We start from the raw sequence: 24,011 nt of genomic DNA, 5'->3' as shown, positions 1-24,011 counted from the left end.
AGTTAAGAAAACCCCACACTAGAAGTTCTCTATAATATAATGAGAAGACAGACAATAATTTTTGTTTTTATTTTATAAAACATGCGGTTTAAAACAATTTAAAAAAAATTAAAACAAAACTTGAGACAGGAAAATGAATGGAAGACAGATGCTTCTCAGTTGTCATCAGGTCAAGCTTTCTCCGGGACCCAAAGTGCCTTTTGGCAATGGTGTTGGCAATACTGGTTTGCTAGGGCCAAGACTACATGCTGGTTCCTCCAGGCATCCCTCAAGTTTGAGCTAAGTCTGGAGCTCCTGTTGTAGCCTGTCACTATCCAGGACTTCAGTTCCTAGCCGGCTAGGAACTAAAAGATTTGGTTCCAGGTGCTTTTCTGCCTGGATATTAATCATTCATGATATTTATTAAGAATACCAGTTACTTTCCATCTGGGTCAATCCTAGATTCCTTTTTCTGACCCACTGTTTTGCAAAGGATCAAGAAGGAACCGGCTCCCAAAACCTTTGCAACAACTTTGTTACATTCCAGTTCGGTTAGTAGCACCATCTGAGGACCCTGAGCAGGTCCAATTCTGGAAGTGGGCAGGGTAAAGCCAACTTGGGAAGCCATCCTCAAGTTCTAGGGTCATAGAACACTGAAGGAAGAAGGCAGGTCAAAGTGCCAGCACTGAGGAAAAGACAGCTGCATCTGTTAAGAGACAAAACCAAGAGCAACACTCTGAAGGTCAACTGGGGAAAACACCTGGAAAACTACTATCTTTCCCCTCACCCTCAGTACTGGGGACTGAACCCAGGGGTGCTTTACACCCCTGGGTGAGCTAATTCCCCAGCCATTTTTTTCCCCAGTCCTGTCATATATATAAATATTTTTAGTTGCCTATGGACCTTTTTATAAAAATGTTTTATTTTTTAGGTGTAATTGGACACAATACCTTTATTTATATTTTATTTATTTTTATGTGGTGCTGAGGATCAAACCCAAGGCTTTGCACGTGCTAGGTGAGCGCTCTACTGCTGAACTACAACCCCAGCCCCTGGACCTTTTTTTTTTAAAATACCGTTTTTAGTTGTAGATGGACACACAATATCTTTCTTTCTTTCTTTCTCTCTCTCTTTCTTTCTTTCGTGCTGAGGATTGAACCCAGTGCCTCACACATGCCAGACAAGTGTGCTACCACTGAGTCACAACCCCAGCCCCTGGACCTTTATTTTATTTATTTATACAGTGCTGAGAATCAGACCCAGTGCTAGGTGAATATTCTACCAGGACATTCTACCACGGAGCTACAACCCTAGCCCTCCAGTCCTGTTTATTTTTGAGAGACAGTCCCACCAACTCATTGAGGATGCCCTCTAATTTGTGATCCTCCTGCCTCATCCCCCTGAGGAGCTGGGATTACAGGTGCACACCATCAAACACTAGAATACTTTTTATGAAGAAAAAATGCAAGACAAAAGAGGACAAGGATGCTCCCCAAACATTTTAGAATTGGGCAAGGGGAGATTCTGGACCAATAGAGAGTTTCAATAATATATTATGCTTCAGTGACTATTAAAAGGATTAAGTGCTTTTGTAAACTGTATTTCACAAATATAAGGCAGGGGTGGTATTGTTATTACTGTGGTATGTATAAATCTCCATGCAATCAAAACCTACCCAATCCAGTTTCCCTTGTCCCATCCCAGGCCTTACTCTTGGGACTCGTCTGGCTCTCGGGCTCAGGCACTTTCCAGTCCATCTTCCGGCCCTTTTCATAAAGACCCTTGAGCACCTTGTGGAAGGATTCAGGCTCAGTGCCATTCTTGCTTAGTTCCAGATACTTTCGGTAGAGCTGAAGGGCTGTGCGGGCATCCTCAATACTGTCATGGGTCTCCCCTTGAATTTTCAGGTCTGGAGAAATGAGAGGTGGAATAGTTTGAAAGCCAGCAAAGGGAGGCAGGAACATGCTCCCCTGCTCCCACCCTGTCTCCTAGGAAACAATAATTTTAAAAAACATGCCTTTCCTGGGCTGGGGCTGGGGCTGAGCGGTAGAGCACTAGCCTAGCATGTGCGAAGCCCTAAGTTCAATCCTCAGCACCACATAAAAATAAATAAATAAAGGTATTGTGTCCAACTACAACTAAAAAATAAATAAGTATTAAAAAAAAAACTAAACAAAAAACATGCCTTTCCTTAATAGAAAGAGTCAAACACCTTCCCTGTAATACTGAAACAAACTAAATCCAATAGTAACTCTCACCACTAACTCACAGCCCTACCTACTCCCCTTTTGTCTGCCAATACATTTTTTTACTCTGTTTTTTTTTTTTTTTGGTGTGTGTGTGTATATGGGGATTGAACCTAGGGGCACTTTACCATAAGTTATATTCCCAGTCCTTTTTATTTTTTATTTATTTTTTAAAAAATATTTTTTTAGTTGTTGATAGATCTTTATTTATTTATTTGTGGTGCTGAGAAGCAAACCCAGTGCCTCACACATGCCAAGCAAGTGCACTACCACTGAGCCCCAGCCCCAGCCCCGCTTTTTATTTATTTTTTATTTTTAAAAAAAATATTTATTTTTTAGTTGTAGTTGGACACAATGCTAAGGATCAAACCCAGGGCCTTGCATGTGCTAGGCGAATGCTCTACCACTGAGCCTCAACCCCAGCCCTCCTTTTTATTTTTTGAGACAAGGGCTTGCTAAGTTGCTGAGGCTGGCCTTGAACTTTTGATCCTCCTACTTCAGCCTCCTGAATTGCTAGGTTCTGGGATTATAGACATGAACCCTCCCCCTAACCCAGCACACCTTTTTTTTTTTTTTTTGAGACATGGTCTATGTTGCTCAGGCTGGCCTCAAACTCACAATGCTCCTGCCTCCTGGGTAGCTGGAATCACAAGTATGAGCCACTATGCCTAGCTAAAATTTCCTATTCTTAGCCCCACAGGGACCTATGAGGCAGAGGCAACTCACCCAGAAAGTACCAAGCAAGGAATCGCAGGGAAATCATTCGTTTTCGGGGCATGTGGAACAGGTAGACAGTATCAAGGACTTGGTCCTTGGGCACCTAGCAGGGACAAAAAATGGGAGACTTAAAGTATGGATACATAATTTCCCATTCTCCAAAAGCACAATAGTTTACCCTGAGTGGCCCACCCTCAAAAGTGACTCTTAAGCCAGGTGTGGTAGTACAAGCCTGTAATCCCAGCAGCTTGGGAGGCTGACGTAGGAGAATAGCGAGTTTAAAGCCAGCTTCAGCAACTGAGCTAGGCCTTAAGTAACTCAGTGAGACTTTGTCTCTAAATATAATATAAAAAAGGGTTGGGGATATGGCTCAGTGGTTGAGTGCCCCCGACTTCAATCACCAGTACCAAAAAAAAAAAAAAAAAAAAAAGTGACTCTTAGAAAAGCCCTATCCGAACCATGAGATTGATGACCCGGAAGTCTTTTTGCAGGCCATGCCCCACAAACTTGACTCCAATGTCAATGAGAAAACGAAGCTTTAAGTAGGTAGACTTGAGAGTTGTGAGGTGTTTGGAGGAAATTTTGGCATCAAGGTCTCCTGGCTTTATCCCCGAGTACTGAGTCAAGTAATCCACTACCTAGGAAAATAGAAAAGGACAGATTACTCACTACATAAGGTGCAGTCTCCTACCACTTTTCCCTGGGTTCTCAAGCACTTTATATAAGCACAGCATCTGCCTTACTGGCACCTCATATGTTAATACCTGCTCCTGAGTAGAGATGTAGTCATCTATGAAGGGGATACCCTCATTGGGCCCTTGGCCCCGAACACAAGTGATCCTTGCTACTGACATCTGACTTGGTTTAATGGTAGACTTGGTACCATCACTGCGTAACTCTGCTTCTTCCTACGTGATAAGAGTTAAGAAAATCAGAGAGATGTTTACAATTCCTAGTATCCTTCGAGTTCTGTTCTAATGCACCATCCTTTTGGTCTTAGTTACCTCGTTTAGGGTGACAAACTCAGCATCGAGGCCTACCAGGTCCCCAACCTGTGGCATTTCATTCAGCATCAGTGGAATAAAGGTAGTATGTGTTTTCCGTTGCTTCCGTGCCAGTGAGGCTTCAGCCAACAGCACACTAGCCTCAATAGGGTTCTTGACTGGAAGAAAGAATGCAGAGGACAGAGAGCTGGGGATAAGGAACTGACTAGGGGAGAGAAGCCTACAATGGCAAATCAGAGATTCTGGTATGTATAGTGATCCCTTAGTAATCAAAGCATGAGTAAAAAGATTGTATTTGATAAACACAGCCCATAAACAGAATAGATCAAATCACAAAATTATCATGAAATATGCCAAGAAAAGAGACTGGGATGTAGTTTAAGGTAAAGTACTTGCCCAGCATGCATAAGGCCCTGGACTCAAAACTCCAGGGCTACACACAAAAAGAAAAAAGAGACAGAGAGACTCCGTGAAAAAACTATAAAAGGGGCTGGCGTTGTGGCTCAGTGGCAGAGCACTTGCCTTGCACATGTGAGGCACTGGGTTTGATCCTCAGCACCACATAAAAATAAATAACCAAAATAAAGATTAAAAAAAAATCTAGAGAAAAAAAGAATAAGATTGTTAATTTGTACCTTAGAAAATCCAGAAAAATAAGGCTACAGAGAAACTACGATTTAAAGGTACCAAACAGGGACTTAATAAGGAGCTCAACTCTAAAAGAAGAGAGATTCATAACATAAAACCATTTTGATCAAACTTCCCCTCACCCTCTCTCCCATTCCACCCTCAGGATTTCCAGCTTCTAAGTTTAATGTCTGATAAACAGAATCTCTATAGTATCCCTGGAAATAGCAGTGGTTACCAATCTTGTATACTAACAAGCTATTTCCCAGATGTCTTTCTGAAGCCCAATTTAAGCTGCCCACACCCAAGGTCTACTCCTGTACCACTTACTATTCAGGTTGTATCTGGAATTGAGATTCCTTTTGATATAATAAAGGATAGCAGGTACTTTCCAATTCATGTCAAATTGCACTGCTTCATACTAGAGAAGAGAAAAAGAGGTTGTGGATATAATTCAATGGTAAAGTGCTTGCCTAGCATGTGCAAGGCCTTGGGTTCAATCCCTAGCAGAAAAGAAGGAAGAAAGAGAAAAAGAAGGAAGGAGGAAAAGGTAGGGAGGGAGGGAAGAAAGGAGCGAAGGAGGAAAAGAAAAGTAAAAAAAGTACTTTTGGCCTATGTATACATATGTCCCTTTTTCTTCTTCCCCAAGTCAGAGGCCAAGACTCAAGTGATGTTTTTAATTTAGCTAACACCTGTTATTCCTGAATATTCCTTCCTCCCTCTTGAATATGCCTGACATTCTACAGGACCTAGAGAATGAGAATGCTAGGAAAGGGGAGATGAAAAGAGAATAGAACATGTTGCAACTCACCTTATCAATAGGTTCAATAAGGAAGTCATTGAAGAGATACCATTGCTGATGAGTAACGCCCTGTGTAGAATCAGAGAAAGGCTGAGGCCAAAGTTATGGCTGGACCACTGTGTCAGAAGCTCAAGGACAGATCTGGGACTCTACTATGGTCATCCCCAGGAGTGACCTTGCTCTATACCATCTCACTTACCTCCTTGCGCTGGTGGTAGGTCTCTCCAACTTTGATGTGAGCCACCAGGCTGCCCCCTGTGCGTGAGTCCAGGATGTGTACCACAGTAGCCATCAAGTCATACACATAGACACCATGCTCCTCCTCTGCCCTGGCTGGGCCCCACTGTGAGGAGGGTACCCAGGCTGCTAAGCTAAGTTTAAGGATAGGTGTAGGGGGAGTGGAGCTAGAGGACAAGGAGTTGGGTGAATAGGGAATGGGGGACCAGGGTGCATTATGTCCATTCTAGCCCATCTATGACGCATAGCACTAAACTGAAAATCCCACAGCTGATAAATACTAGGCCTTATTCCTTTCTTTCTCCTCTACTAAGTTCCACCTTGCCCCTGTCCTACTTCACCTTCTATCCCACCTTTTCTCCCTTAGTCCCTCTCTTCTTCCCAATTTTTCCAACAACCTGCACTTCAGTCCAATTGCAAACATCCAGCCCTTTGTTCTTGGTCATCTTCATGCGAATGGAAAAAGGAAGCCAGACGTTCTTCAACTCCTCAATGGAAGGACACAACAGCACACCCTCTGGACTCCCTAGTTCTTTCCTATCAGGACAGAAGAATTGGAAATGTACTCTGAAAAGAGCTAGTCAGTGATAAGAGTTACTATGGGTAGTTTAATCTGTTTTTTTTTTTTTCTCATAGTAGTAGGGATTGAACCTAGGGCTTCACACAAGCTTCACAAATGTTCTACTACTGAGCTACATCCTCAATCCTTTTAAAAAATTTTTGAGACACTCTCTTGCTAAGTTGCCCAGGCTGGCCTTGAACCTACAATCCTCCTGCCCCAGCTTCCCAAATGGCATGTGCCACCATGCCCAGCTAGTTCAATCCTTTGACAACTCCTAAGACAGAACCTACCGATCAGCCAAAGAAAATTCCTTGTTCTTGGAGATTTCCCCACCATGTTTCTTTACTGCCATCTTGAAGGCAACCTGAACACAAAGGATAAAACATCTGATTCTTCAAGAACATGATCACACAGAAAGGAAGAAAAATATAAAGTACTCCTAAAGGCCCTGTTTCCAGCCTCAGTCCTTACCTCAGCCTGCATTCTCCAGAAATCAGCCTCTTTTGAGCTGTTCACTTCACAGTTAATAACAAGAATATCTGGCAGATGGCGGATATTGCGGGTCTGAATCTGAGAAAACAAAATAAACAAGAAATAGCACGGAAGCGGAGGGTGGTGGCACACGCCTGTAATCCCAGAAGCTCAGGAGGCTAAGGCAGGAGGATTGCGAGTTCAAAGCCAGCCTCAACAAGAGCAAAGCAACTCATTAAGACCCTGTCTTTAAATAAAATACAAAATAGGGCTGGGGATGTGGCTCGCTGGTCAAGTGCCCAAATTCAATCCCAGGACCAAAAAAAAAAAAAAAAAGAAAGAAATATCAGGGAATCTACAGGGTAAGAAACCTGTACAGGAACAGTAAAACCTGGGCCTATAGCCTCAAATTTGGTTTCTTCCCACCCCCTATATATATATATATCCCTAGATTATAGTGCCAACATAGTCAGGTCCAAGTGGGACCTGCCCAAGTCCCCAACATGGTTGTACTCCATCCAGTTCAGGGTAATACCCACTCACCGTGGGCTGGTACTTCTCACAGTTGTCACACCAGGCCTGTGTATTCTGCTCCAGGCAGATGCTTCGCTTCAGCACCTGAGCAAAGTCATAATTCTTCCCGGTTTTATCTGAGAGGAAACTGGATACTTCACTCCAGGTTCTCCCTTCCATCCATAATTAATCCACCCCCCCACCAAGGTTACAGGACACCTAGGGGAGGCTTCCCAACCCAGCTGCAGGGTATACCACAGTTGCTACCCTCAGGGTAGGAGAGTGTGAAAAGCAGAGTGGATGAAGCTCGCACGGTCTCACTGCCACAGCGACAAAGGCTGCAGTTCTCCATCTCACAGCTGAACAGTTGCCCAATGACAGAGTCCCCCGATGAACAAAAGCTGCTAAGAGTGGGGAAGGCAACATATACATACTGAGGAAGTAAGGAGACCCTTTAAGTCCCAGAAGGGCCTATTTTCTTTAACTATTCCCAACCAATGCTATACCTGCCTCCAGCACCTCGATATGCCTGGGGTACTTCAAGCTCCTGCATATCCTGATGCAGTTGAGTGAGAATGAAGCGATTCCACCTCTGAATGAGCCTAGCCAGATTGCCCTTGCCTGAAGCCTCATCTGAGTCAGCTAGGATCAGACCAAGGGCTGAGGCCTCAGGAATGGTACGGAATGCCCGAAGAAAATTACTGCCCTGGAAAGGGGTATGTGGATGGAAAGGGGTTATTTTCTCTTTTGTGGCCATTTGTACAACAATGTCCCTGCCTACTGTCCATCTCCCTTCCCCTTCCATTTTCTTTAATTTAAAAATAAATTCAGTTTTACTACATCCGTATAACTTTTTTTAAATTAACTTATTTATTTTAAGTGGGTATGTATGACAGCAGAATGCATTTTGATTCACTGTACACAATTGTAGCACAACTTTTTATTTCAGTGGTTGTACACAATGTAGCATCAAACCATATGTGCAGTCATACACATACCTAGGGTAATCATGTCCATCTCATTCTACCAACTTTCCTGCCCCCATGCACGCTCCCCCACCTTCGCCCAATCACAGTTCCTCCATTTCCCCCATGCCTCTCCCCTTCTCCTTCCATTTTAAGTGTCCCAGGTATCCAGGCACTGACCTGGCAAGGATCACCACGAGAGAGGTCCAACATATGGAAGAGGAAGCCCAGTTCACATGCCAGACAGAACTCCTTCTGGCAGAGATGGTTCTGAATTAGACAGCGAACAGGCTCCAGGAAATAGAGCACCTAGAGGGAAGAGCAGAAGAGGTGAGGGTATCTGGGAGGAGATGAGAGATGGAGAGGTTAAGTAAGCTGTTGGAGAATACAAAGTAGAATTCCACTAAAGCTGTGGAGCTCACAGTGGAGATTTGAAGATGTGTGGGCAAAAAAGAATACTAGATGAGTCTAAGGTACAGTGAGCTTGATTGAGGACACTTGGGAAGAGTAGAGTAGGAGTTGAGGGGCAACAAAAATGGAAGAAAAAAAGCAGTAGGCATGTTCCAGTTATACAATACCCAGTCCTTACCTGAATCATGCAGTTACAGTAGGCATTGGGGATGTGAGGCTCTAATCCAGCAAAAAGGGTCTTATTGTAGTGTTTGAAGTCAAAGTCTTCAAGCCCTAGCTTGGAATATTTGATGGTTACCTATGGTAAAAACAGTCTAAGCAGGATGAGTCTTTAGAGTCCCCAAATCTTCCCAGTAGCCATAGCCTTTCCTAAAAACCTCCCTCCTGGGTCCAGAGTGGTAGGTGAAAGCTTCTTGACAGAATCCTTTCATCTTTCTCATATGACACTTCCCAGGGTACCTTTCCCCATAAGCCACAGAAGTCCTGCCTTGGGGCCCTCCAGCACCTTGCGGTATTTCTTTGAAACCATGTGGAGATGTGGCTCCTCTTCCCGTCCTATCGGTGACTCAGTGACCTGGCTGAAGCTATCAAATTCACTATCCAACTCCTTAAGTCGGTAAGGAATCTAGGGTTTTAAAAAAAAGGTTAACTCTGTTGGATGTCTGTCTTTTCTTTTTTCTTTTTTTTTTCCTTTTTGTAGTGCTAGGGATCACATCCAGGGCCTCATGTTTGTCAGCCAACCATTCAACCACTGAGCCACATTTCTAGCCCTAGATGGATATCTTAATCATCTTTGGTTTCCACCTCTCTTTTATACCAACACTGAAACAGCCACCAAGTTCTGAGCCTTCTATTTTCACGAAAAATAGAAACAGTATTCACTGTTTCCTTTTTATTTCTACTGCCATATCAGCTGGACAACTGTAGTGGCTTCCCCACTGGTCTCCCTATATCCACTCATTTCAGTTACCAAACTAACCCTCACAGACTGCTGCTTTCAAAGTGCATCGCTTCTTTTTTTTTTTTTTTCTTTGATTGGGGATTGAACCCAGAGACACTCTACCACTGAGCTACACCCCCAGACTTTTAAAATTTTTATTGAGACAGGGTCTCACTAAGTTACTGAGGCTGGCCTCAAATCTGCCTCAACCTCCAAAGTAGCTAGGATTATAGGAAAGTGCCACCATGCCTAGCTCTACTACACACTGGTGTTAAAAGCTTAATAGCTTGGCCCTAATTTTTATCTCTCACTACTTTCTAGTACTAACTGCTGTTCTAGCCAGACTGGTGTACTCTTAGTTCCTCAGAACAGGCTTTTGCATTAATTCCTCTTGAGACTTCCAATAACACTGTTCTTCATCTTGAATATTCTCCTTCATTACCATTAACTTACCCATATCCCATATTTGCAGTTCAATATCCCCCTCTTTCATTATGCCACCCTTTACCACTCTAGTCCAGAGTAACACTTCTCTTCTAAATAGCCCTAGTACTAAATGTTTATAATGTTCCTTTGGAATTTAACGATAGGACATAACTAATTTCTGATGTGGACTGGGGATGTAGCTCAGTGGTGGAGTGCTTACCTAACATGCACATAGACCCTGGGTTCAATCCCCAGCATCACCAAAAAATATGAATAATAATAATAACTTCTGACATGACTAATGTCTTACCTTCAACCAAATACTAAACTTCCTAAGAACAAGGACATCTTGTACATCTTTGAATCCTCTCTAACATAGTTCCTTCAATTCAGCAAGTCTCCAAATGCCCTAACCAATTGTTTGAAAACACAAAAAAGACTAATAAAGGAAAAAGATAAGATAACACCAGTTGGCTAGGGTGGGATTATTTCCCCTTTGAACACACCTGATTACGCAGCCTGGTGCGGGGGTTGGGTGCATAGCCAATGAAGCCCACTTTCTTCATGGTGCGCAGAATCTCTGCATCGACAGGTGGGGCTCGCCTATAATTCAATATGATTCTAAGGCTTGAAGAGTCATAGTATCTATACATCCACTCCCTAATGTCCAAGGGGGGGGGGGTGCAGGAAATACTAAAGATAGACAGAAATTAGCAAAGTGGTATAAAAATAACAGAGCTAGCAGAAAATTCTATCTTGGCCTTTTCCCCTTCCCTCCTTTTGGCCCAGAGGTGAGGTATAACCTGGGAGCTGGAGCTGAGTTGGCAGCAGGCCAATCAGAGAGAAGTGTGTCCGTTGTGAGTGGAACAGGGATGAGGGAAAGAGGCAGCAGGTCCTGGCTCCAGTCCAGAGGAGGTAATGAGTCCACCAGACAGGGCAAAGCAAATTCAGTCTCCCGTGAATAGGGGTTGAAGGAAGGCTCTGGGGAATCAGTCCAGAGGTGCACACAGCCCTCAGAATCCCCAAAGGCAAGTGCTTGCTTGCTGGCTGACACATCAAATGTCATTAGCAGAGGTCCCACAGGATTCACATGAAAGATGTCTGCTGGGTTGGCCAGGCCTGTGGGCTCACAAAACTGGCACTGCCCTAAGAGGGAGAAAGAAGCCCACTGAGTCCTGAAAAGTGAAAAGGAGACTTCCTTTTATACCTTCTCTATCCTCTTCTCCTGATATCAAGGCAAGACAGATCCTAAATTCACGTCTATAGTCAGAATGACGATGCCTTCCCATGAACTACAAGATGGTTTGCTACCCAGAAAAAAGCACTTCTCAAATTATTTTGCCTATTCTATCTTTATCTTTTTCTGTGTTCCTCATACCCAAGAAGAAAATAAAAGCTTTCACCTCTAACAAAGCCTAAGTAAAACCCTGGGACCTGATGAAAAGTTATTTTTCCCCCCAACAAAATGGTGTCTAGGAGAATATTCCTTCTGGTGCCATCTTCTCCTTTGCTCATTGACCTCTCCTACCCAATCCCCTTCATACCTGACTGAGAGATGATAGCAAGACGAGAAGTATATGTAGGGATGAAGCGCAAGAAGGCAGGATCCACATGTACTTGAAGTGGTGTGATGGCACGCATCATGCGCAGATCATACACCTTGAGGAAACGGTCACAGGCCAGGCCAGTGAGGCGGCTAGAAAAGCCACAGGCAGCCAACAGGTTGCCATGCACGTCAAAATCTGACAGACTCCCTGAGAAGGCATCAAATTCATGCTCCACCTTAAAACTACGGAGGTCTCGCAGGGAAACCTAAAGAAGAAATAACTGTTATCTGCTAACTCTGTCCCTGTCACCTACCTAAACTTGTGAGGTCCCTACCAAGGAACTAAGGCTCTAGGATATGAAGAATTAAAAACAAGAAAAGGCAGGGTATAGTGGAGCATTCCTGTAATCCTAGCAACTCTAAAGACTGAGGCAGGACGATCAAAAGTTTAAGATTAGCCTCAGCAACCTAGTGAGACACTCAGCAATTTATCAAAATTTTTCGGGGCTGGAGTTGTGGCTCAGTGGTAGAGCGCTCGCCTAGCACACGCAAGGTCCTGAGTTCGATCCTCAGCACCATATAAAAATGAACAAATGAAACAAAGATATTGTGTCCAACTACAACTAAAAAATAAATATTTAAAATTTTTTTTTTCAAAAATACATTTTTTTAAAATAAAAATATATAAAAGGACTGGGGATATGGGAATGTAACAATGTAGCTCAGTGGTAAAGTTCCCCTGGGTTCAATCCCCAGTACTAAGGGAAAAAAAAAAAAAAGCATAAAAAGAAGACAAGAGCTAGAAGCTACCCTCAAAAGAACTCATTTACGGGACTGGGGTTGTGGCTCAGTGGTAGAATGCTTGCCTGGCGTGTGTGAGGCACTGGGTTCGATTCTCAGCACCACATATAAACAAATAAATGAATAAAGGTCCATCAATAATGAATAAAAATTTTAAAAAAAGAACTCATTTACCCCTTTGCCTCCAAGGTTCCTAGTTATAAAAAACATTAGGATGCAAGATAATCTCATAGTATAACGTAACTGATAAATGAATTTTTCCTCTCATCATAGACCCCACTCTTCTAGTGAAATGGCCTGTGGTAAGAAGAGTTATGGAATTTGGCCACCTTGCCAGATGTGTGACCACAGAAGAAGAAGCGATTTGTCTGCCTCATAATGGTGACTCCAGGTATCTCGACTGCATACTAAAAAGGGAAGTAAGGAGAAAACAGTGAGAATAATGATTTTTCCCACAGGCTAAAAGACAGAAAGGTCACATCCACATTTCTAGCACATGTTCAGCCCAAGCACAGTCCCTCCACCCAATGACCTCAGGCCCTGAATGGGTCTTTCCTGGGTCCAATACAGGCTTATACCTTTTGAGTCTCCTGGACAGTGTTTAGATCAATCTCTAAAATGTGGTTCTGAAGCCCACCAACGAGTAGAGTGCTGCTGTCTGTCAGCAGGAGACTGTGCATATCCTCACTCTCATCCAGTCTATGCAAGAGAGAAAAGGTAAACAGGCCAGCTGCCAATCCCTTAGCGTTCACTATCTCTAAGTTTCCCTCTTTACCAGTCTAGAACTGAAAAGTCACTTACAAATAATCAAATATAATGAGACCCCCACGGGCCATATATTTGAGGTTATTCTTGGTGAGAAAAAGGATACCATTTTCTAGGCTCTGGATTTGTCGAATGTCATCACTACCATTGACCTGAAAAGATGAGTAGCGCTCCAAGGCTGGGCCAAAAAATGAAGTGGCATGACCCTGTAGGGGACAAAAACAACAGACATACCCTGAGTGGAAGGATAGGACCATTCTAGATATAGGTCAGGAACTGAGTACTGCTCAGCTCTTCTCCTTCCTTGCCTGTCCTTTCTGGCTAGGAGCAACTGAGGCATAAAGCTAGGAACCAGTTAATCTTAGTGATAGAAACAATGACAATATTGCTTTATGTTAATGTATTGCAAAGTACTTTTGCTTAATGCATTACAAAATACTCTGGTACACTCTACCTCAATTTATCCTGCTGAATAAAATAGGTGTTATTAGAGATGTGTTCAGAAGCCCAAGGACATGTTCTGATCCTCCACTGGCCAGCTGGCTTTCTTATGTTCCAGTCAAATCTTAATCTCTACCAGTCATCTGGGAAGTGGACACTGTGATTCACAGGCTGGAAAACAGAGTATGTGAGACATTCCTCCTCTACCTTCTATGATGTCATTCACTCCTGATTTCACTTCTGACTCGTAATTTGTACTTTCATACAGTCATTCTTTTCCTTATATACTCTCATTCTTTTGACCACTCTTGAAACATGGATGTTCCCAGCCCACTGTCTTCTCACCCTTCTTCCTAGGCAGTCTCATCTGTTTTCAAGGTTTCAACTATGTATCCTAATGCTAAACAAGTTTTATTTCCTTCTCTAGACCAGATCACTGCCTCCAACTTCAGACTTATGCATCCAAATACTTTTTAAATATCACTCCTTAGCTATCCCATGAGAACCTCAAACTCATTACATTCTAAATTCACTGTTTGTATACCATTTCAATTATTATTATATTCTCTATGGTACAGTGATCCACCTAGTCGACTAAGTCATTTGGTAGTCTACTCCTGTTTAATTTCTAAATGTTTCCCAAGTTTTTCTTGCATATCCATGACTTCATTGCTTCTTCAGGGTTTAATCATATTTTGTGTGAGCTACAATAGCCTACAAACTGATCTCACTTAAGTCTTGCCCCATCCTCCTTCAATCAGACTCTATAATGCTACCTTAGCAGTTCATCTAGGACATAAACTAGACCTTGCCATTCCAGATTTAAAAATCCTTCAGTGGCCTGAAGGATCAAGTCCAAGCTCTTTTAACAAAGTATGTGAAGTTCTCTAGAATATTCTTTCCCCAATTATTTGCATGGCTCTTCCCTCCCTTCTAGAGGGTCTAGATCATTCTGGCCTATATCCTTTTCTCCATTCACGTGCTTTTTAGGGGTTGGGGGGTATAACTCAGTGGTGGCGTACATACTTAGTAAATCTGAGGCCCTGGGTTCAATCCTTAGCAACAAAAAAGAAAAAAAAAAAAAAAGTGGCTTTATCAGAGAGAACTCTTCTGACCATTAAAATAGTAACATTTCTCACCTTTCATTACTTCAACCTTTTTCTTCCACTGTATTTTTCTAAAGAGTACTGATGCACCTGATGTACATTTTTTGTTTACTGTTTATTCCAAAACTAAACCTTAAAGCAAGGTATGGCACCTGGTAGGTGACTCAAAAAACACTAGTTGAGAGGGTTGGGGATATAGCTCAGTGGCAGAGTACTTACCTAGCGTGTGCAAGACCCTGGGTTCCATCTCCAGCACTGGGAGAACAAAAACTTGGTTAAGAGCCTAATACTAATACTCCCACGCCTTGGACATTTAATATAAATAAAATGTGTGTATATGTATGTGTATATCTTTGTGATGCTGGAAATCAAACCCAAGGCCTTGTACATGCTAGAGAGGTACTCTTACTCTGCCACTGAACTATACCCCCAGCCTCTAGGCATGTAATAAATTTTGTGTTCTTTGTCCTGTTAAAATACAAAACAAAATGCTAATTAAATGAATAAATGTATACATCTCTAGCTCCAGCTTCTAGTCTAATGAATCTTAATTGCTTGTGGTTCTTACACTCTACTTACCATGCTATATACTATCTTGGGAATTTTTGTTTTTCCTATATCAGTACATCCTTTTTTCCTCAAACTTGCAATCCTCCAGCTTCTGTCTCCCAATTTTCTGGGATTATAGACATGCACCAGTGCACCTGGTACCATATTATTTATTATAAAACTTTTGGTTTCATAGCATATAAACAATATGGATTCAGATTTTCAAAAACTTGGGGGCTGGGGATATAGCTCTGTTGGTAGAGTGCTTGCCTTGCATGTACAAGGCCCTGGGTTCCATCCCCGGCACCACCAAAAAAAACTTAATGCAGATAACTGCTCTCAGACACAAGTTGGCTACAGCCAACAAAACGATTTTGTATAAGATATGCAAAATATTCATTAAACATTCCATAATTATAAGAAGGGAAAACAGAAGAGGGGCATTAAAGATTGATTTGAATGACTACAGATTAAGTGAAAGGTACAGTTAATCAAAACATGAGATAAGCTGGGCGCAGTTGCACACATCTGTGATCCCAGCTACTTGGGAGGCTGAGGCAGGAGAATTCCAAGTTTAAAACCAGCCTGGTCAACTTAGCAAGACCCTATCTCAAAATAGAAGAAATAAATTAAAAGGGCTGGGGATGTCGATCACAGTGGCACAGAGATTTGGAAGGCTGAGGGAGGATTACAAGTTCAAGGCCAGTCTCGACAATTTAGTGAGACCCTGTCTAAATAAATAAATAAATAAATAGGGCTGGGGATGTGGTTCACAGTAAAGCACCTCTAGCTTCAATCTTCAGTGAGGGAGGAGGATTACAGTCTCGACAATTTAGTGAGACCCTGTCTAAATAAATAAATAAATGAATAAATAAATAAATAGGGCTGGGGATGTGGTTCACAGTAAAGCACCTTTAGCTTCAATCTTCAGTACCCCACCCCAAAAAAACAAAGGTGTGGGGAGGTTGTGTTGGGGACGTAACTCAGTAGTAGAGTAGTCCTAGGTTCAATCCCCAGCGTCAAAAATGAAACAAAACTTGGACAAACTATGGCAAAAGTGTGGGATGCCTTCTGAGAACAAATATCTGTGTAACTCATCCCTAGATCCTAGCCAATTCTATTCTTTCTCCACTAGCCTCCTCTTGGTTTGACTTAGCTAACTCATCACTTCAACTCAGTTCTGGCTCCCTGCAAAGCAGAAGTCTTGGGAAAATACCAATACATCCTTTCATCCCTCATAAAGGGGTACGGTTCTTACCCCATGGCTCCCCACCCACAGCATCTCTTCATGTAAGTCAAAGTGGGAGACAGACACAGGCACACCCACTTCAGCTACGACGCTGTGCAATTCAGAGTAGACACCTTCCATTATGTGCACTGATTCCTGCACGGGAAGAGCCTCCAAGGCCACTCCCTCTGGGTCCAACTCCACATTCTGTAGCAGACTTGGATTCAGGTGGGCATCCAGGACAGGGTCCAAGGCAGAATGCATAGCCGGGGCATACTCTGCCAGTCCAGGGTCCAGACCCTCAAAGTTCATGATGATGATGACAGCTGATAGACCTGCGTCACACCCTTCCTTGCCACAGTCCCTGTAAATGCCTGAGCCAACCTTCAGCAGAAGAGCACCAGTGGGCCTAGAATGGACATCATGGCCTGCAAGGGGAAAGAGGTAGTTGAGTCATGAGTAAGCCCAGATACTAGTATTTAGTGTCCTCTAGATTATATGGGCAGAAGAGTGATGAGGCAGGCAGAAGGGATGAGACTGTCAGGCAGAGGATGAAACAGGCAGGAGAGGGATGGGCAGTAGGGTGAAGGTGGAAGAACCCACTATCTAACTGATCTTCGACTTCCCTTTCTCCTCCCTTCAGATCTGCTCACTTCCTGGTTCAACCCTGAACCACCAGGTAAAGGGAACAAGTACTGCGAAGAGGTTGGAGTTAGAAAGCAAGGTCTATGATGCTTGTTTCCTGGAAAAAGGTAGGCAGCGAGGAAGCCAAAACCAGTCAGTTTTCCACAATCCTCTGTAATAACTACCCAGAATTCTCTAGGGTGGCCAGTTATCCACAAATGGGGCGGGGGTATGGGGAAAATGATGGAAACGAATAGTTACCCAGAATTCTCTGGGGGAACCAGAGAAATTGGTTACCCAGAATTCTCCCCCAACGGCGGTGTGGGGAGGAATTAGGGCAAGGGTCAGATGTGTTCCTGGGATGCTTACGGGGAATGGGTCATTACCAAGATTTCTCCATGGCGTATATTTTGGAGCGCGTGGAATTAAAACGAGTAGGGGGAGAGCAAACGCCGTCAGCTCCGAGGGAAATTCCAGTTTCCCCAGTTCTTCCCCGCGCCTCTAGCTCAACCTAACACGGCGGCGGGAGGAAGGTCGAACTGCCAGTCACCGCTTCCAATCAGGAAGGGCTCGGGTCGCGTCTAAGCCAATCATAAAGAGCTAGGTAGAGACGACAGCGGGAAAAGACGTGTGACGCAAGAGCTGGGCGGGAAACAAAAAAGGTTACGGGGCACCGATGGGGACAAAACGGATTTAGACGCGGACCTGTTTGGTGATGTTAAAAAGTAATCTTTTCACTTTCAATTCTTCTTGAATAACATTAGCCCTTAACTTGGAAACCGAACTTTTAGGCTCTCTGTAACTTCAAAGAGAAACTGGACTAAAAGGCGCCCAAGGCAAAGGGCTGGGAATCGCATGCTGGGTATTCCCAGCATAGCCTAGTCACTCCCTCTGCCTGCGGTGTTCCTATGAGCCACTACACCACCTCTGACCCTATGCCCCCGAAACTTGCTGGCATTTCCTATGATTTCTAGATATGGGAGATAGAAAAAGGAAGCGGGAGCCCGACTCCTGACTCGCCCCAAGTGGCCACATTTTCTAAGATTCTAAAAGCATCCATCTGAAATTCCCGTCTGTGGTTGTCTCCCACCTCACCCAACCCCGGGCCTCCGGTAATATTCTCGGGGAACAAGAGTCGCCCCCGCATACACATGTTCCCCGCTATCAAATTTCCCTAATTCATTTGGATGTTATCCCGCAAGGAGATGAGCACAGCAATTGAGACGTTGGCCTTCCCAAAATATGGATTTACATCAGACGGTTATTCTGAGGGATTATTGGGACCCAACTGAAAGCTTGAATTATTTTGGAATGGGTCCAGGTTGTGAGGTGTCTCATAGCACATTAGCTCAGCTGTCATTAGTGGGTATTTGTGTGTGTGTGTGAGTGTGTGTGTGTTTAATTTATTGATATCTCTTGAGGCTACAAATATGATTCCTGATATAGCAACCTGGAGGTTATCCTTTGAATCCCCCCTTTTAAAAGTCCACTCTTCGCCCTGGCAGTTAAAAATCACAACCTCTGGGAGAGGAGTTCCCTGTGTGGTGTGTGTGTGTGTGTCTCTCTTTTTTTTTTTTACTATTTTTTAGTTGTTGATAGACCTTTATTTACTTATTTATATATGTGGTGCTGAGAATTGAACCCAGTGCCTCACACGTGCTAGGCAAGCGCTCTACCTCTGAGCTACAACTCCAGTCCCCTGTGTGGTCTCTTTGGCTAGCAAAGCAATAATTTTCCCCCCTTTTCTCAAAACCTTGTCTTGTTATCAGATAGTCATCAAGGACAAGGACCCAGCTTCCAGTATCACTAAAACAAGGTTGTCCCTGTACCTCCCTGTCTCCAGTCTTGCCTCCTGTTATCCACCTGGTCACTGTGGAAGTGATATGCCTAATACATACTATTCCCCTGCCTGTCCAATATCCTTGAGTTACTTCCCACTGTCCTCAGGATAAAGGGCCTCCCTTCAGCACCTGTTCCTTCTCCAGATCACTGTTCTTCCTCCTTGCACTCTGCTGCTCTCACTGAAATTTCCATTCTTCTATTTTGTTGTTGTTGTTTTGTTTTATATTGAACTTTCTATTCTTCTAAACCCTGTGTCTGGTTGCTCCTTCTACCTGGAGCACTCTCCCTATCTCCTTCATGTTTGGCCAGGTCTTATCTACACTTCACTGTCAGCTCAGAAGTCCAAAGTCTCAGCTAACACATCTTCCTCTAGAGCCTTATTCTGACCCCACTACCTCCATTGTCTCTGTTCTTGCTACTTTCTTCACCACATCACTTACCAGTAACCCCCAAAGTAGGCTCTATTAGAACAAAGTTTATCTCTCAACTGTGCAGTGCACACTCACAGTGAGAGTTAGCACCTATTAGAATTAGAGAAGTGACTTTTTTGAAGCCTCAAAGCCCAAAAGCGATAAAGCCATGACTGAACTCTGGACCTCTCCCTCAACCATCCCAACTTGGAGAGAGTTTGCAGCTCATCTGGGTTCTACTCTAACACACCAATTATTTAGTTCCTATCATCAAGGGTCACAATTTTTATTTTATTTTTTTGTAAATATTTATTTTTTAGTGATAGGTGGACACAATATCTTTATTTTATTTTCATGTGGTGCTGAGGAACAAACCCAGTACCCCTCGCATGCTAGATGAGCACTTTACCTCTGAGCCACAACCCCAGCCCCCAGTTTTTATGTTTGAATAAGAGACATCTTTCATTCAAAGGAAGGAAGTGGTAAAGCATATACAAGGTCTTGGGTTCAATCCCCAGCACTTCCATTTCATGGAAGAACATGAGACCCTCAGGCCTTCCTGACCCTAGGGGAAATCAGGCTTTGCCTTCTTCTCAAGGGAGCACATGAGTCAGCTTGATCTTTTCCCTAGGTCCCCACCCCATCCACCCCAGCTCAATACCCTCACCACAACCAGCCTCCTGGGAAAATACAGGATACCCCAGCAAATCCCAGTCCCAACATGGTCACACATCACACACTCGAATGTCAGCCACCCCAGCACCAGCTGTCATTAGTGTTTCTATAGACCACATAGAGGGACTCCAGTGTAAGAAATTCCTCACAGAGGATATAAGCTATTTTGCCTGTTAGAGAAGGGCAGTGCTGGGGATTGAACCTAAGACCTTGTATATGCTTTACCACTGAGCCCCCCCCCCCCCGCCCCCGCCTCCACTCCCAGACCTGAAGGGTACAGTTTTAAAACAATTCTCTGGGCTAGGGATATAGTTTAGTGGTAGAACATTTGCTTGACATACTAAAGGCTCTGGGTTCAAACAGCAAAAGTGTGTGAGGATCTATCTAACTTATCTGACTTCACAGGTCCTTATATTTATTTGTTTATTGGTACTGGGGATTGAATTCAGGTGCACTCTACCACTAACTATTCCCCAGTCGTCGTCGTTGTCTTCTTCTTCTCTTTGATTTTCAAGGCAGGGTTTCACTAAATTGCTGAGGCTAACCTTGAATCTGCAATTCTCCTGCCTCAGCCTCCCCAGTCACTGGGATTACAGGTGTGCATCATGTCCCCCAACAACAGATTTTTAGATTTAAAATCTCACAAGAAGGTAGGTGCATGGGCTGGGGATGTGGCTCAAACGGTAGCGCGCTCGCCTGGCAAGCGTGCGGCCTGGGTTCGATCCTCAGCACCACATACAAACAAAGATGTTGTGATCGCCGAAAACTAGAAAATGAATATTAAAGAATTTTCTCTCTCTCTCTCAAATAAATAAATAAACTCTTAAAAAAAAAAGAAGGTAGGTGCTGAGAGATCTAGACAGATACTTTGAAAAATCTCCATATTGAAGTCTCAAATTGAGAAAGACTTCAAGACCCATAAAAATTTCAGAACCTGAAATAAGGTACTTCACAAGTCAAGATGCATTTATTTTTTTAAAAGACTAATTTTTATTTTTTAGTTATAGATGGACATAATATCTTTATTTTGTTTATTTATTTTTATGTGGTGCTGAGGATTGAATCCAATGCCTCACATGTTTGAGGCAAGTGTTCTACCCCTGAGCCACAACACCTGCTCGAGATGCGTTTCTTTTTTAATTGTTTTTGTTGTTGTTGCTGGTTAAGTGGGAATGGTCAAGTTTTACATATGTCCTCACAGTATCCAATATAGTGGAGTGATTAAGAATGCAGGATTGGGCTGGGGCTGTAGCTCAGTGGCAGAGTGCTTTGCCTAGGATGCATGAGGAGGCATTCGGTTCGATCTGCAGCACCACATAAAAATAAACAAAATAAAGGTATTCTGTCCATCTACAATGACAAAAAAATTTAAAAAAAAAAGAATGCAGGATTGTTATTGTTGAGTGTGGTAGCACATGCCTGTAATCCCAGTTACTTGGGAGGCTGAAGGAGGAGGATTGCAATTTGGGAGCCAGCCTTGGCAACTTAGTGAGATCCTGTCTCAAAATAGAGGTAAAAATTTTAAAAAGGGTTGTAGATGTAGTAAAGCACTCCTGGGTTCAACCCCTGATATCCAAACCAAAAGAATGCAGGATCTACCTGGCACTGTGGTGCACACCTGTGATTCCAGGGGTTCATGAGGCTGAGGCAGGAAGATTATAAGTTTGAGATCAGCCTCAGTAACTTTGATCCTATCTCAAAATAAAAAATAAAAGAACTGGGGATGTGGTTCAGGGGTAGAGCACCCCTGGTTCATCTCTAGTACCTCAAAAAGAAAAGAAAAAGAAAAAAAATGTATAGGATCTGAAGCCACATTGTCTATACTACAGTATTACCCACTTTGCAGCTTTGTGATCTCTGGCAAATTACTTATCACTGCACCTTAGTCTCCTCATTTGTTATAGGGGAATAATAATAATACCTACTTTATAGGGTTGTTGTAAGCATTATATGGTTTAATATAAAGTGCTTAGACCAAGTACTTGGCATTAAGTGAGAGTAGCAATGTATATTAGCTGCTGTTGCTAGCCATTGTTACTAACTCCCTGGGGGAACTTCATTTGGATTTGGAGTCAGAGCATCCAACTGGAAAGGCCTGTCTAGGAGTGTCTTGTGAATATTTGCATAACGGTTGAGTCCCTACTGACGTCAGGGACTTCTTGGAGCTCCAGGTCAGATGTAGTCTTGGAAGTAGTTCCTGCTGCACAACAGTCCCACAATCGCCCCACTAACCCTGCTTCCTACCCAACTGCTGCAGCACCAGGAAGTGAAACAAAGAGGCAGAGCCTTGTACCGCCAACTGAGCCTTATCCCTTTCATTACTTGCCTTTTTTTGGGGGGGTGAGGGGGGGAGCTGGGGGGAGAGTTAGTGCTAGGTATCTAATCCAGGGCCTTGAACATACTTTACCACTGAATTATACCCCTAGCCCCAAAGGGTGTAGTTTTAAAGCATTTATCTGAGTTGGAAATGTAGCTTTATGGGCTCTGGATACAGCGCATCTATCTTTTTTTTTTTTTTTAGTACCAGGGATTGAACCCAGAGGTGCTAACCGCATCCCCACCCCTTTTCTATATTTTATTTTTAGACCAGGTCTTACTAAATTGTTCAGGTCCTCGTCAAGGCTGGCATTGAACTTGCAATCCTTCTGCCTCAGCCTCCTGAGCCACTGGGATTATAGGTATGTGCCACCATGCCTGGCCTTATCTCATATCTTTTAAGGCTCCCAGAGTGAGGACCAGAAGTGGGAAGAGCATAGGACACACTACAAAGTAACATGAATTTCTTTATGCCCCTCCTTCCAATTTCCTTATTCCATTTAGCCAACCTTTGTAGGCAAAGGTAAACCATTTCTCCCCAAACTGAGATAATTCTCTGATGCTGGAAATGTTTCATCCTATAGGTGGATTTACCCACAGAATCATAATATTTGAACCAAAAGTTTCATTGGGCAGTTTTAAATAGTTCTACGGGAAAGAAGACCTCCATTGAGGGCAAGTTTCTCAGAGGAAAAGAGTTAACTTTCTTGGACTGGGGTTGTAGTTCAAAAGTAGAGAGCAGTCACCTAGTATGTGTGAAGCCCTGGGTTCAATCCTCAGAACCACATAATAATAAAATAAAGGTATTGTGTCTACCTACAACTAAAAATGAATACTTTTTTTTTTTTTAAAAAAGAGTTAACTTCTTGGAGAGACTTTGAGAGCCATCTGTGTGGTCACCCATGCCCTCATTCTGACGTCCAAATTGTTCTGGGACCCTCCACCAAGTTTGGGGCAGTCCCAGCTTTAGACCACCACCCTCCTCTCCCACGCCCAAGCTCACACTCAGCTGTTTCACTGGATGTTGCATCAGGGAGGGTGATGAAATCAGTGTCAGTGGATTTTACCCAGGGATGCAACAGGCTAAAGGACCAGTCAGGGGTAATGTCACTAGGCACCTTCAACTATCCAGAACTCCTGGACTTCCTTGTCATGGACTAGGGACTGGGGACAAGAATATCTACTTTGGACTTCGAGTTCTTTCTTATGTTGGTATCTCAAAAAAAAAAAAAAAAAAAAAATCATCTGAGTTCCACAAAGCCCATGAAAACTTGGGCCACTAAATGAGTTGAAAAATCAGGTGCAATGGGAGTGGTGGCGCACTCCTGTGATTCTATAATCGGGAGGTTGAGGCAGGAAGATCTAAAGTTCAAAATTAGCTTAAGCAATTTAACAAGAACCTGTCTCAAAATAAAAAGGGCTAGGGATGTGGCTTAGTGATAAAGTGCCCCTGAGTTCAATTCCCAGTACCAACAAAACAAAATAAAAAAAAAAACAGGTGCTTCTTAGTCAACAACCTCACCTCTACAAATGCTCTCTATAGTGAGGACTGAAATGGGGAGCAATAACATCTTGTTTTATTTTTGGTACCTGGGATTGGGATTAAACCCAGGGGTGCTTAACCATGGAGGCACATCCCCAGCCATTTTTTTTTTATATTTTATTGAGAGACAGGGTCTTGCTAAGTTGCTTAGGGCCTTGCTAAATTGCTAAGGCTGGTTTTGAACTTGCAATCCTCCTGCCTCAGCCTCCAGAGTTGTTGAGATTACAGGCATGTGCCACCATGCCAGCCATAATAATACCTTATA

At 43.2% G+C, this 24,011-nt stretch overlaps 1 protein-coding gene across 12 annotated transcripts; it reads right to left on the bottom strand.

Annotated features, from left to right (window-relative positions):
• Nucleotides 1–54: 54 nt before the first annotated feature.
• On the bottom strand, nucleotides 55–17,482 carry Pan2 (poly(A) specific ribonuclease subunit PAN2). Of its 12 annotated transcripts, none has more exons than XM_027926660.3 (26): nucleotides 17,347–17,482; nucleotides 16,367–16,764; nucleotides 13,049–13,218; nucleotides 12,826–12,946; nucleotides 12,577–12,654; nucleotides 11,445–11,712; nucleotides 10,704–11,046; nucleotides 10,407–10,503; nucleotides 9,040–9,159; nucleotides 8,713–8,832; nucleotides 8,304–8,432; nucleotides 7,665–7,864; nucleotides 7,414–7,562; nucleotides 7,189–7,295; nucleotides 6,646–6,744; nucleotides 6,465–6,538; nucleotides 6,011–6,149; nucleotides 5,575–5,718; nucleotides 5,385–5,444; nucleotides 4,904–4,994; nucleotides 3,947–4,104; nucleotides 3,707–3,850; nucleotides 3,401–3,580; nucleotides 2,952–3,045; nucleotides 1,655–1,888; nucleotides 55–685 (listed from the first exon to the last, which is right to left on the bottom strand). In XM_027926660.3, exons 2-26 carry the CDS (start codon nucleotides 16,646–16,648, stop codon nucleotides 651–653), a joined length of 3,636 nt encoding a protein of 1,211 aa, XP_027782461.1. In that variant the 5' UTR covers nucleotides 16,649–16,764; nucleotides 17,347–17,482; the 3' UTR covers nucleotides 55–650. The 12 variants fall into 12 exon arrangements, with proteins under 12 accessions (XP_027782461.1, XP_027782492.1, XP_027782477.1 ...); XM_027926691.3 differs by having other exon boundaries at nucleotides 1,691–1,888; XM_027926676.3 differs by having other exon boundaries at nucleotides 7,426–7,562.
• Between the last annotated feature and the right edge of the window lie 6,529 nt (nucleotides 17,483–24,011).

This window comes from Marmota flaviventris, chromosome 3, assembly GCF_047511675.1.
Source record: "Marmota flaviventris isolate mMarFla1 chromosome 3, mMarFla1.hap1, whole genome shotgun sequence".
Taxonomy (NCBI): Eukaryota; Metazoa; Chordata; class Mammalia; order Rodentia; family Sciuridae; genus Marmota; species Marmota flaviventris.
This window is presented reverse-complemented; position numbering and strand designations above follow the sequence as displayed.

Coding starts and splice junctions, on each gene's coding strand:
- Pan2 (XM_027926660.3), bottom strand. CDS start 16,648: ATGAACTTTGAGGGTCTGGACCCTGGACTGGCAGAGTATGCCCCGGCT. Junction 8,433..8,712: donor ACTGTAACTGCATGATTCAG/GTAAGGACTGGG, acceptor TCTTCCCTCTAG/GTGCTCTATTTCCTGGAGCC. Junction 686..1,654: donor GACAAGGGAAACTGGATTGG/GTAGGTTTTGAT, acceptor GTCTCTTAACAG/ATGCAGCTGTCTTTTCCTCA.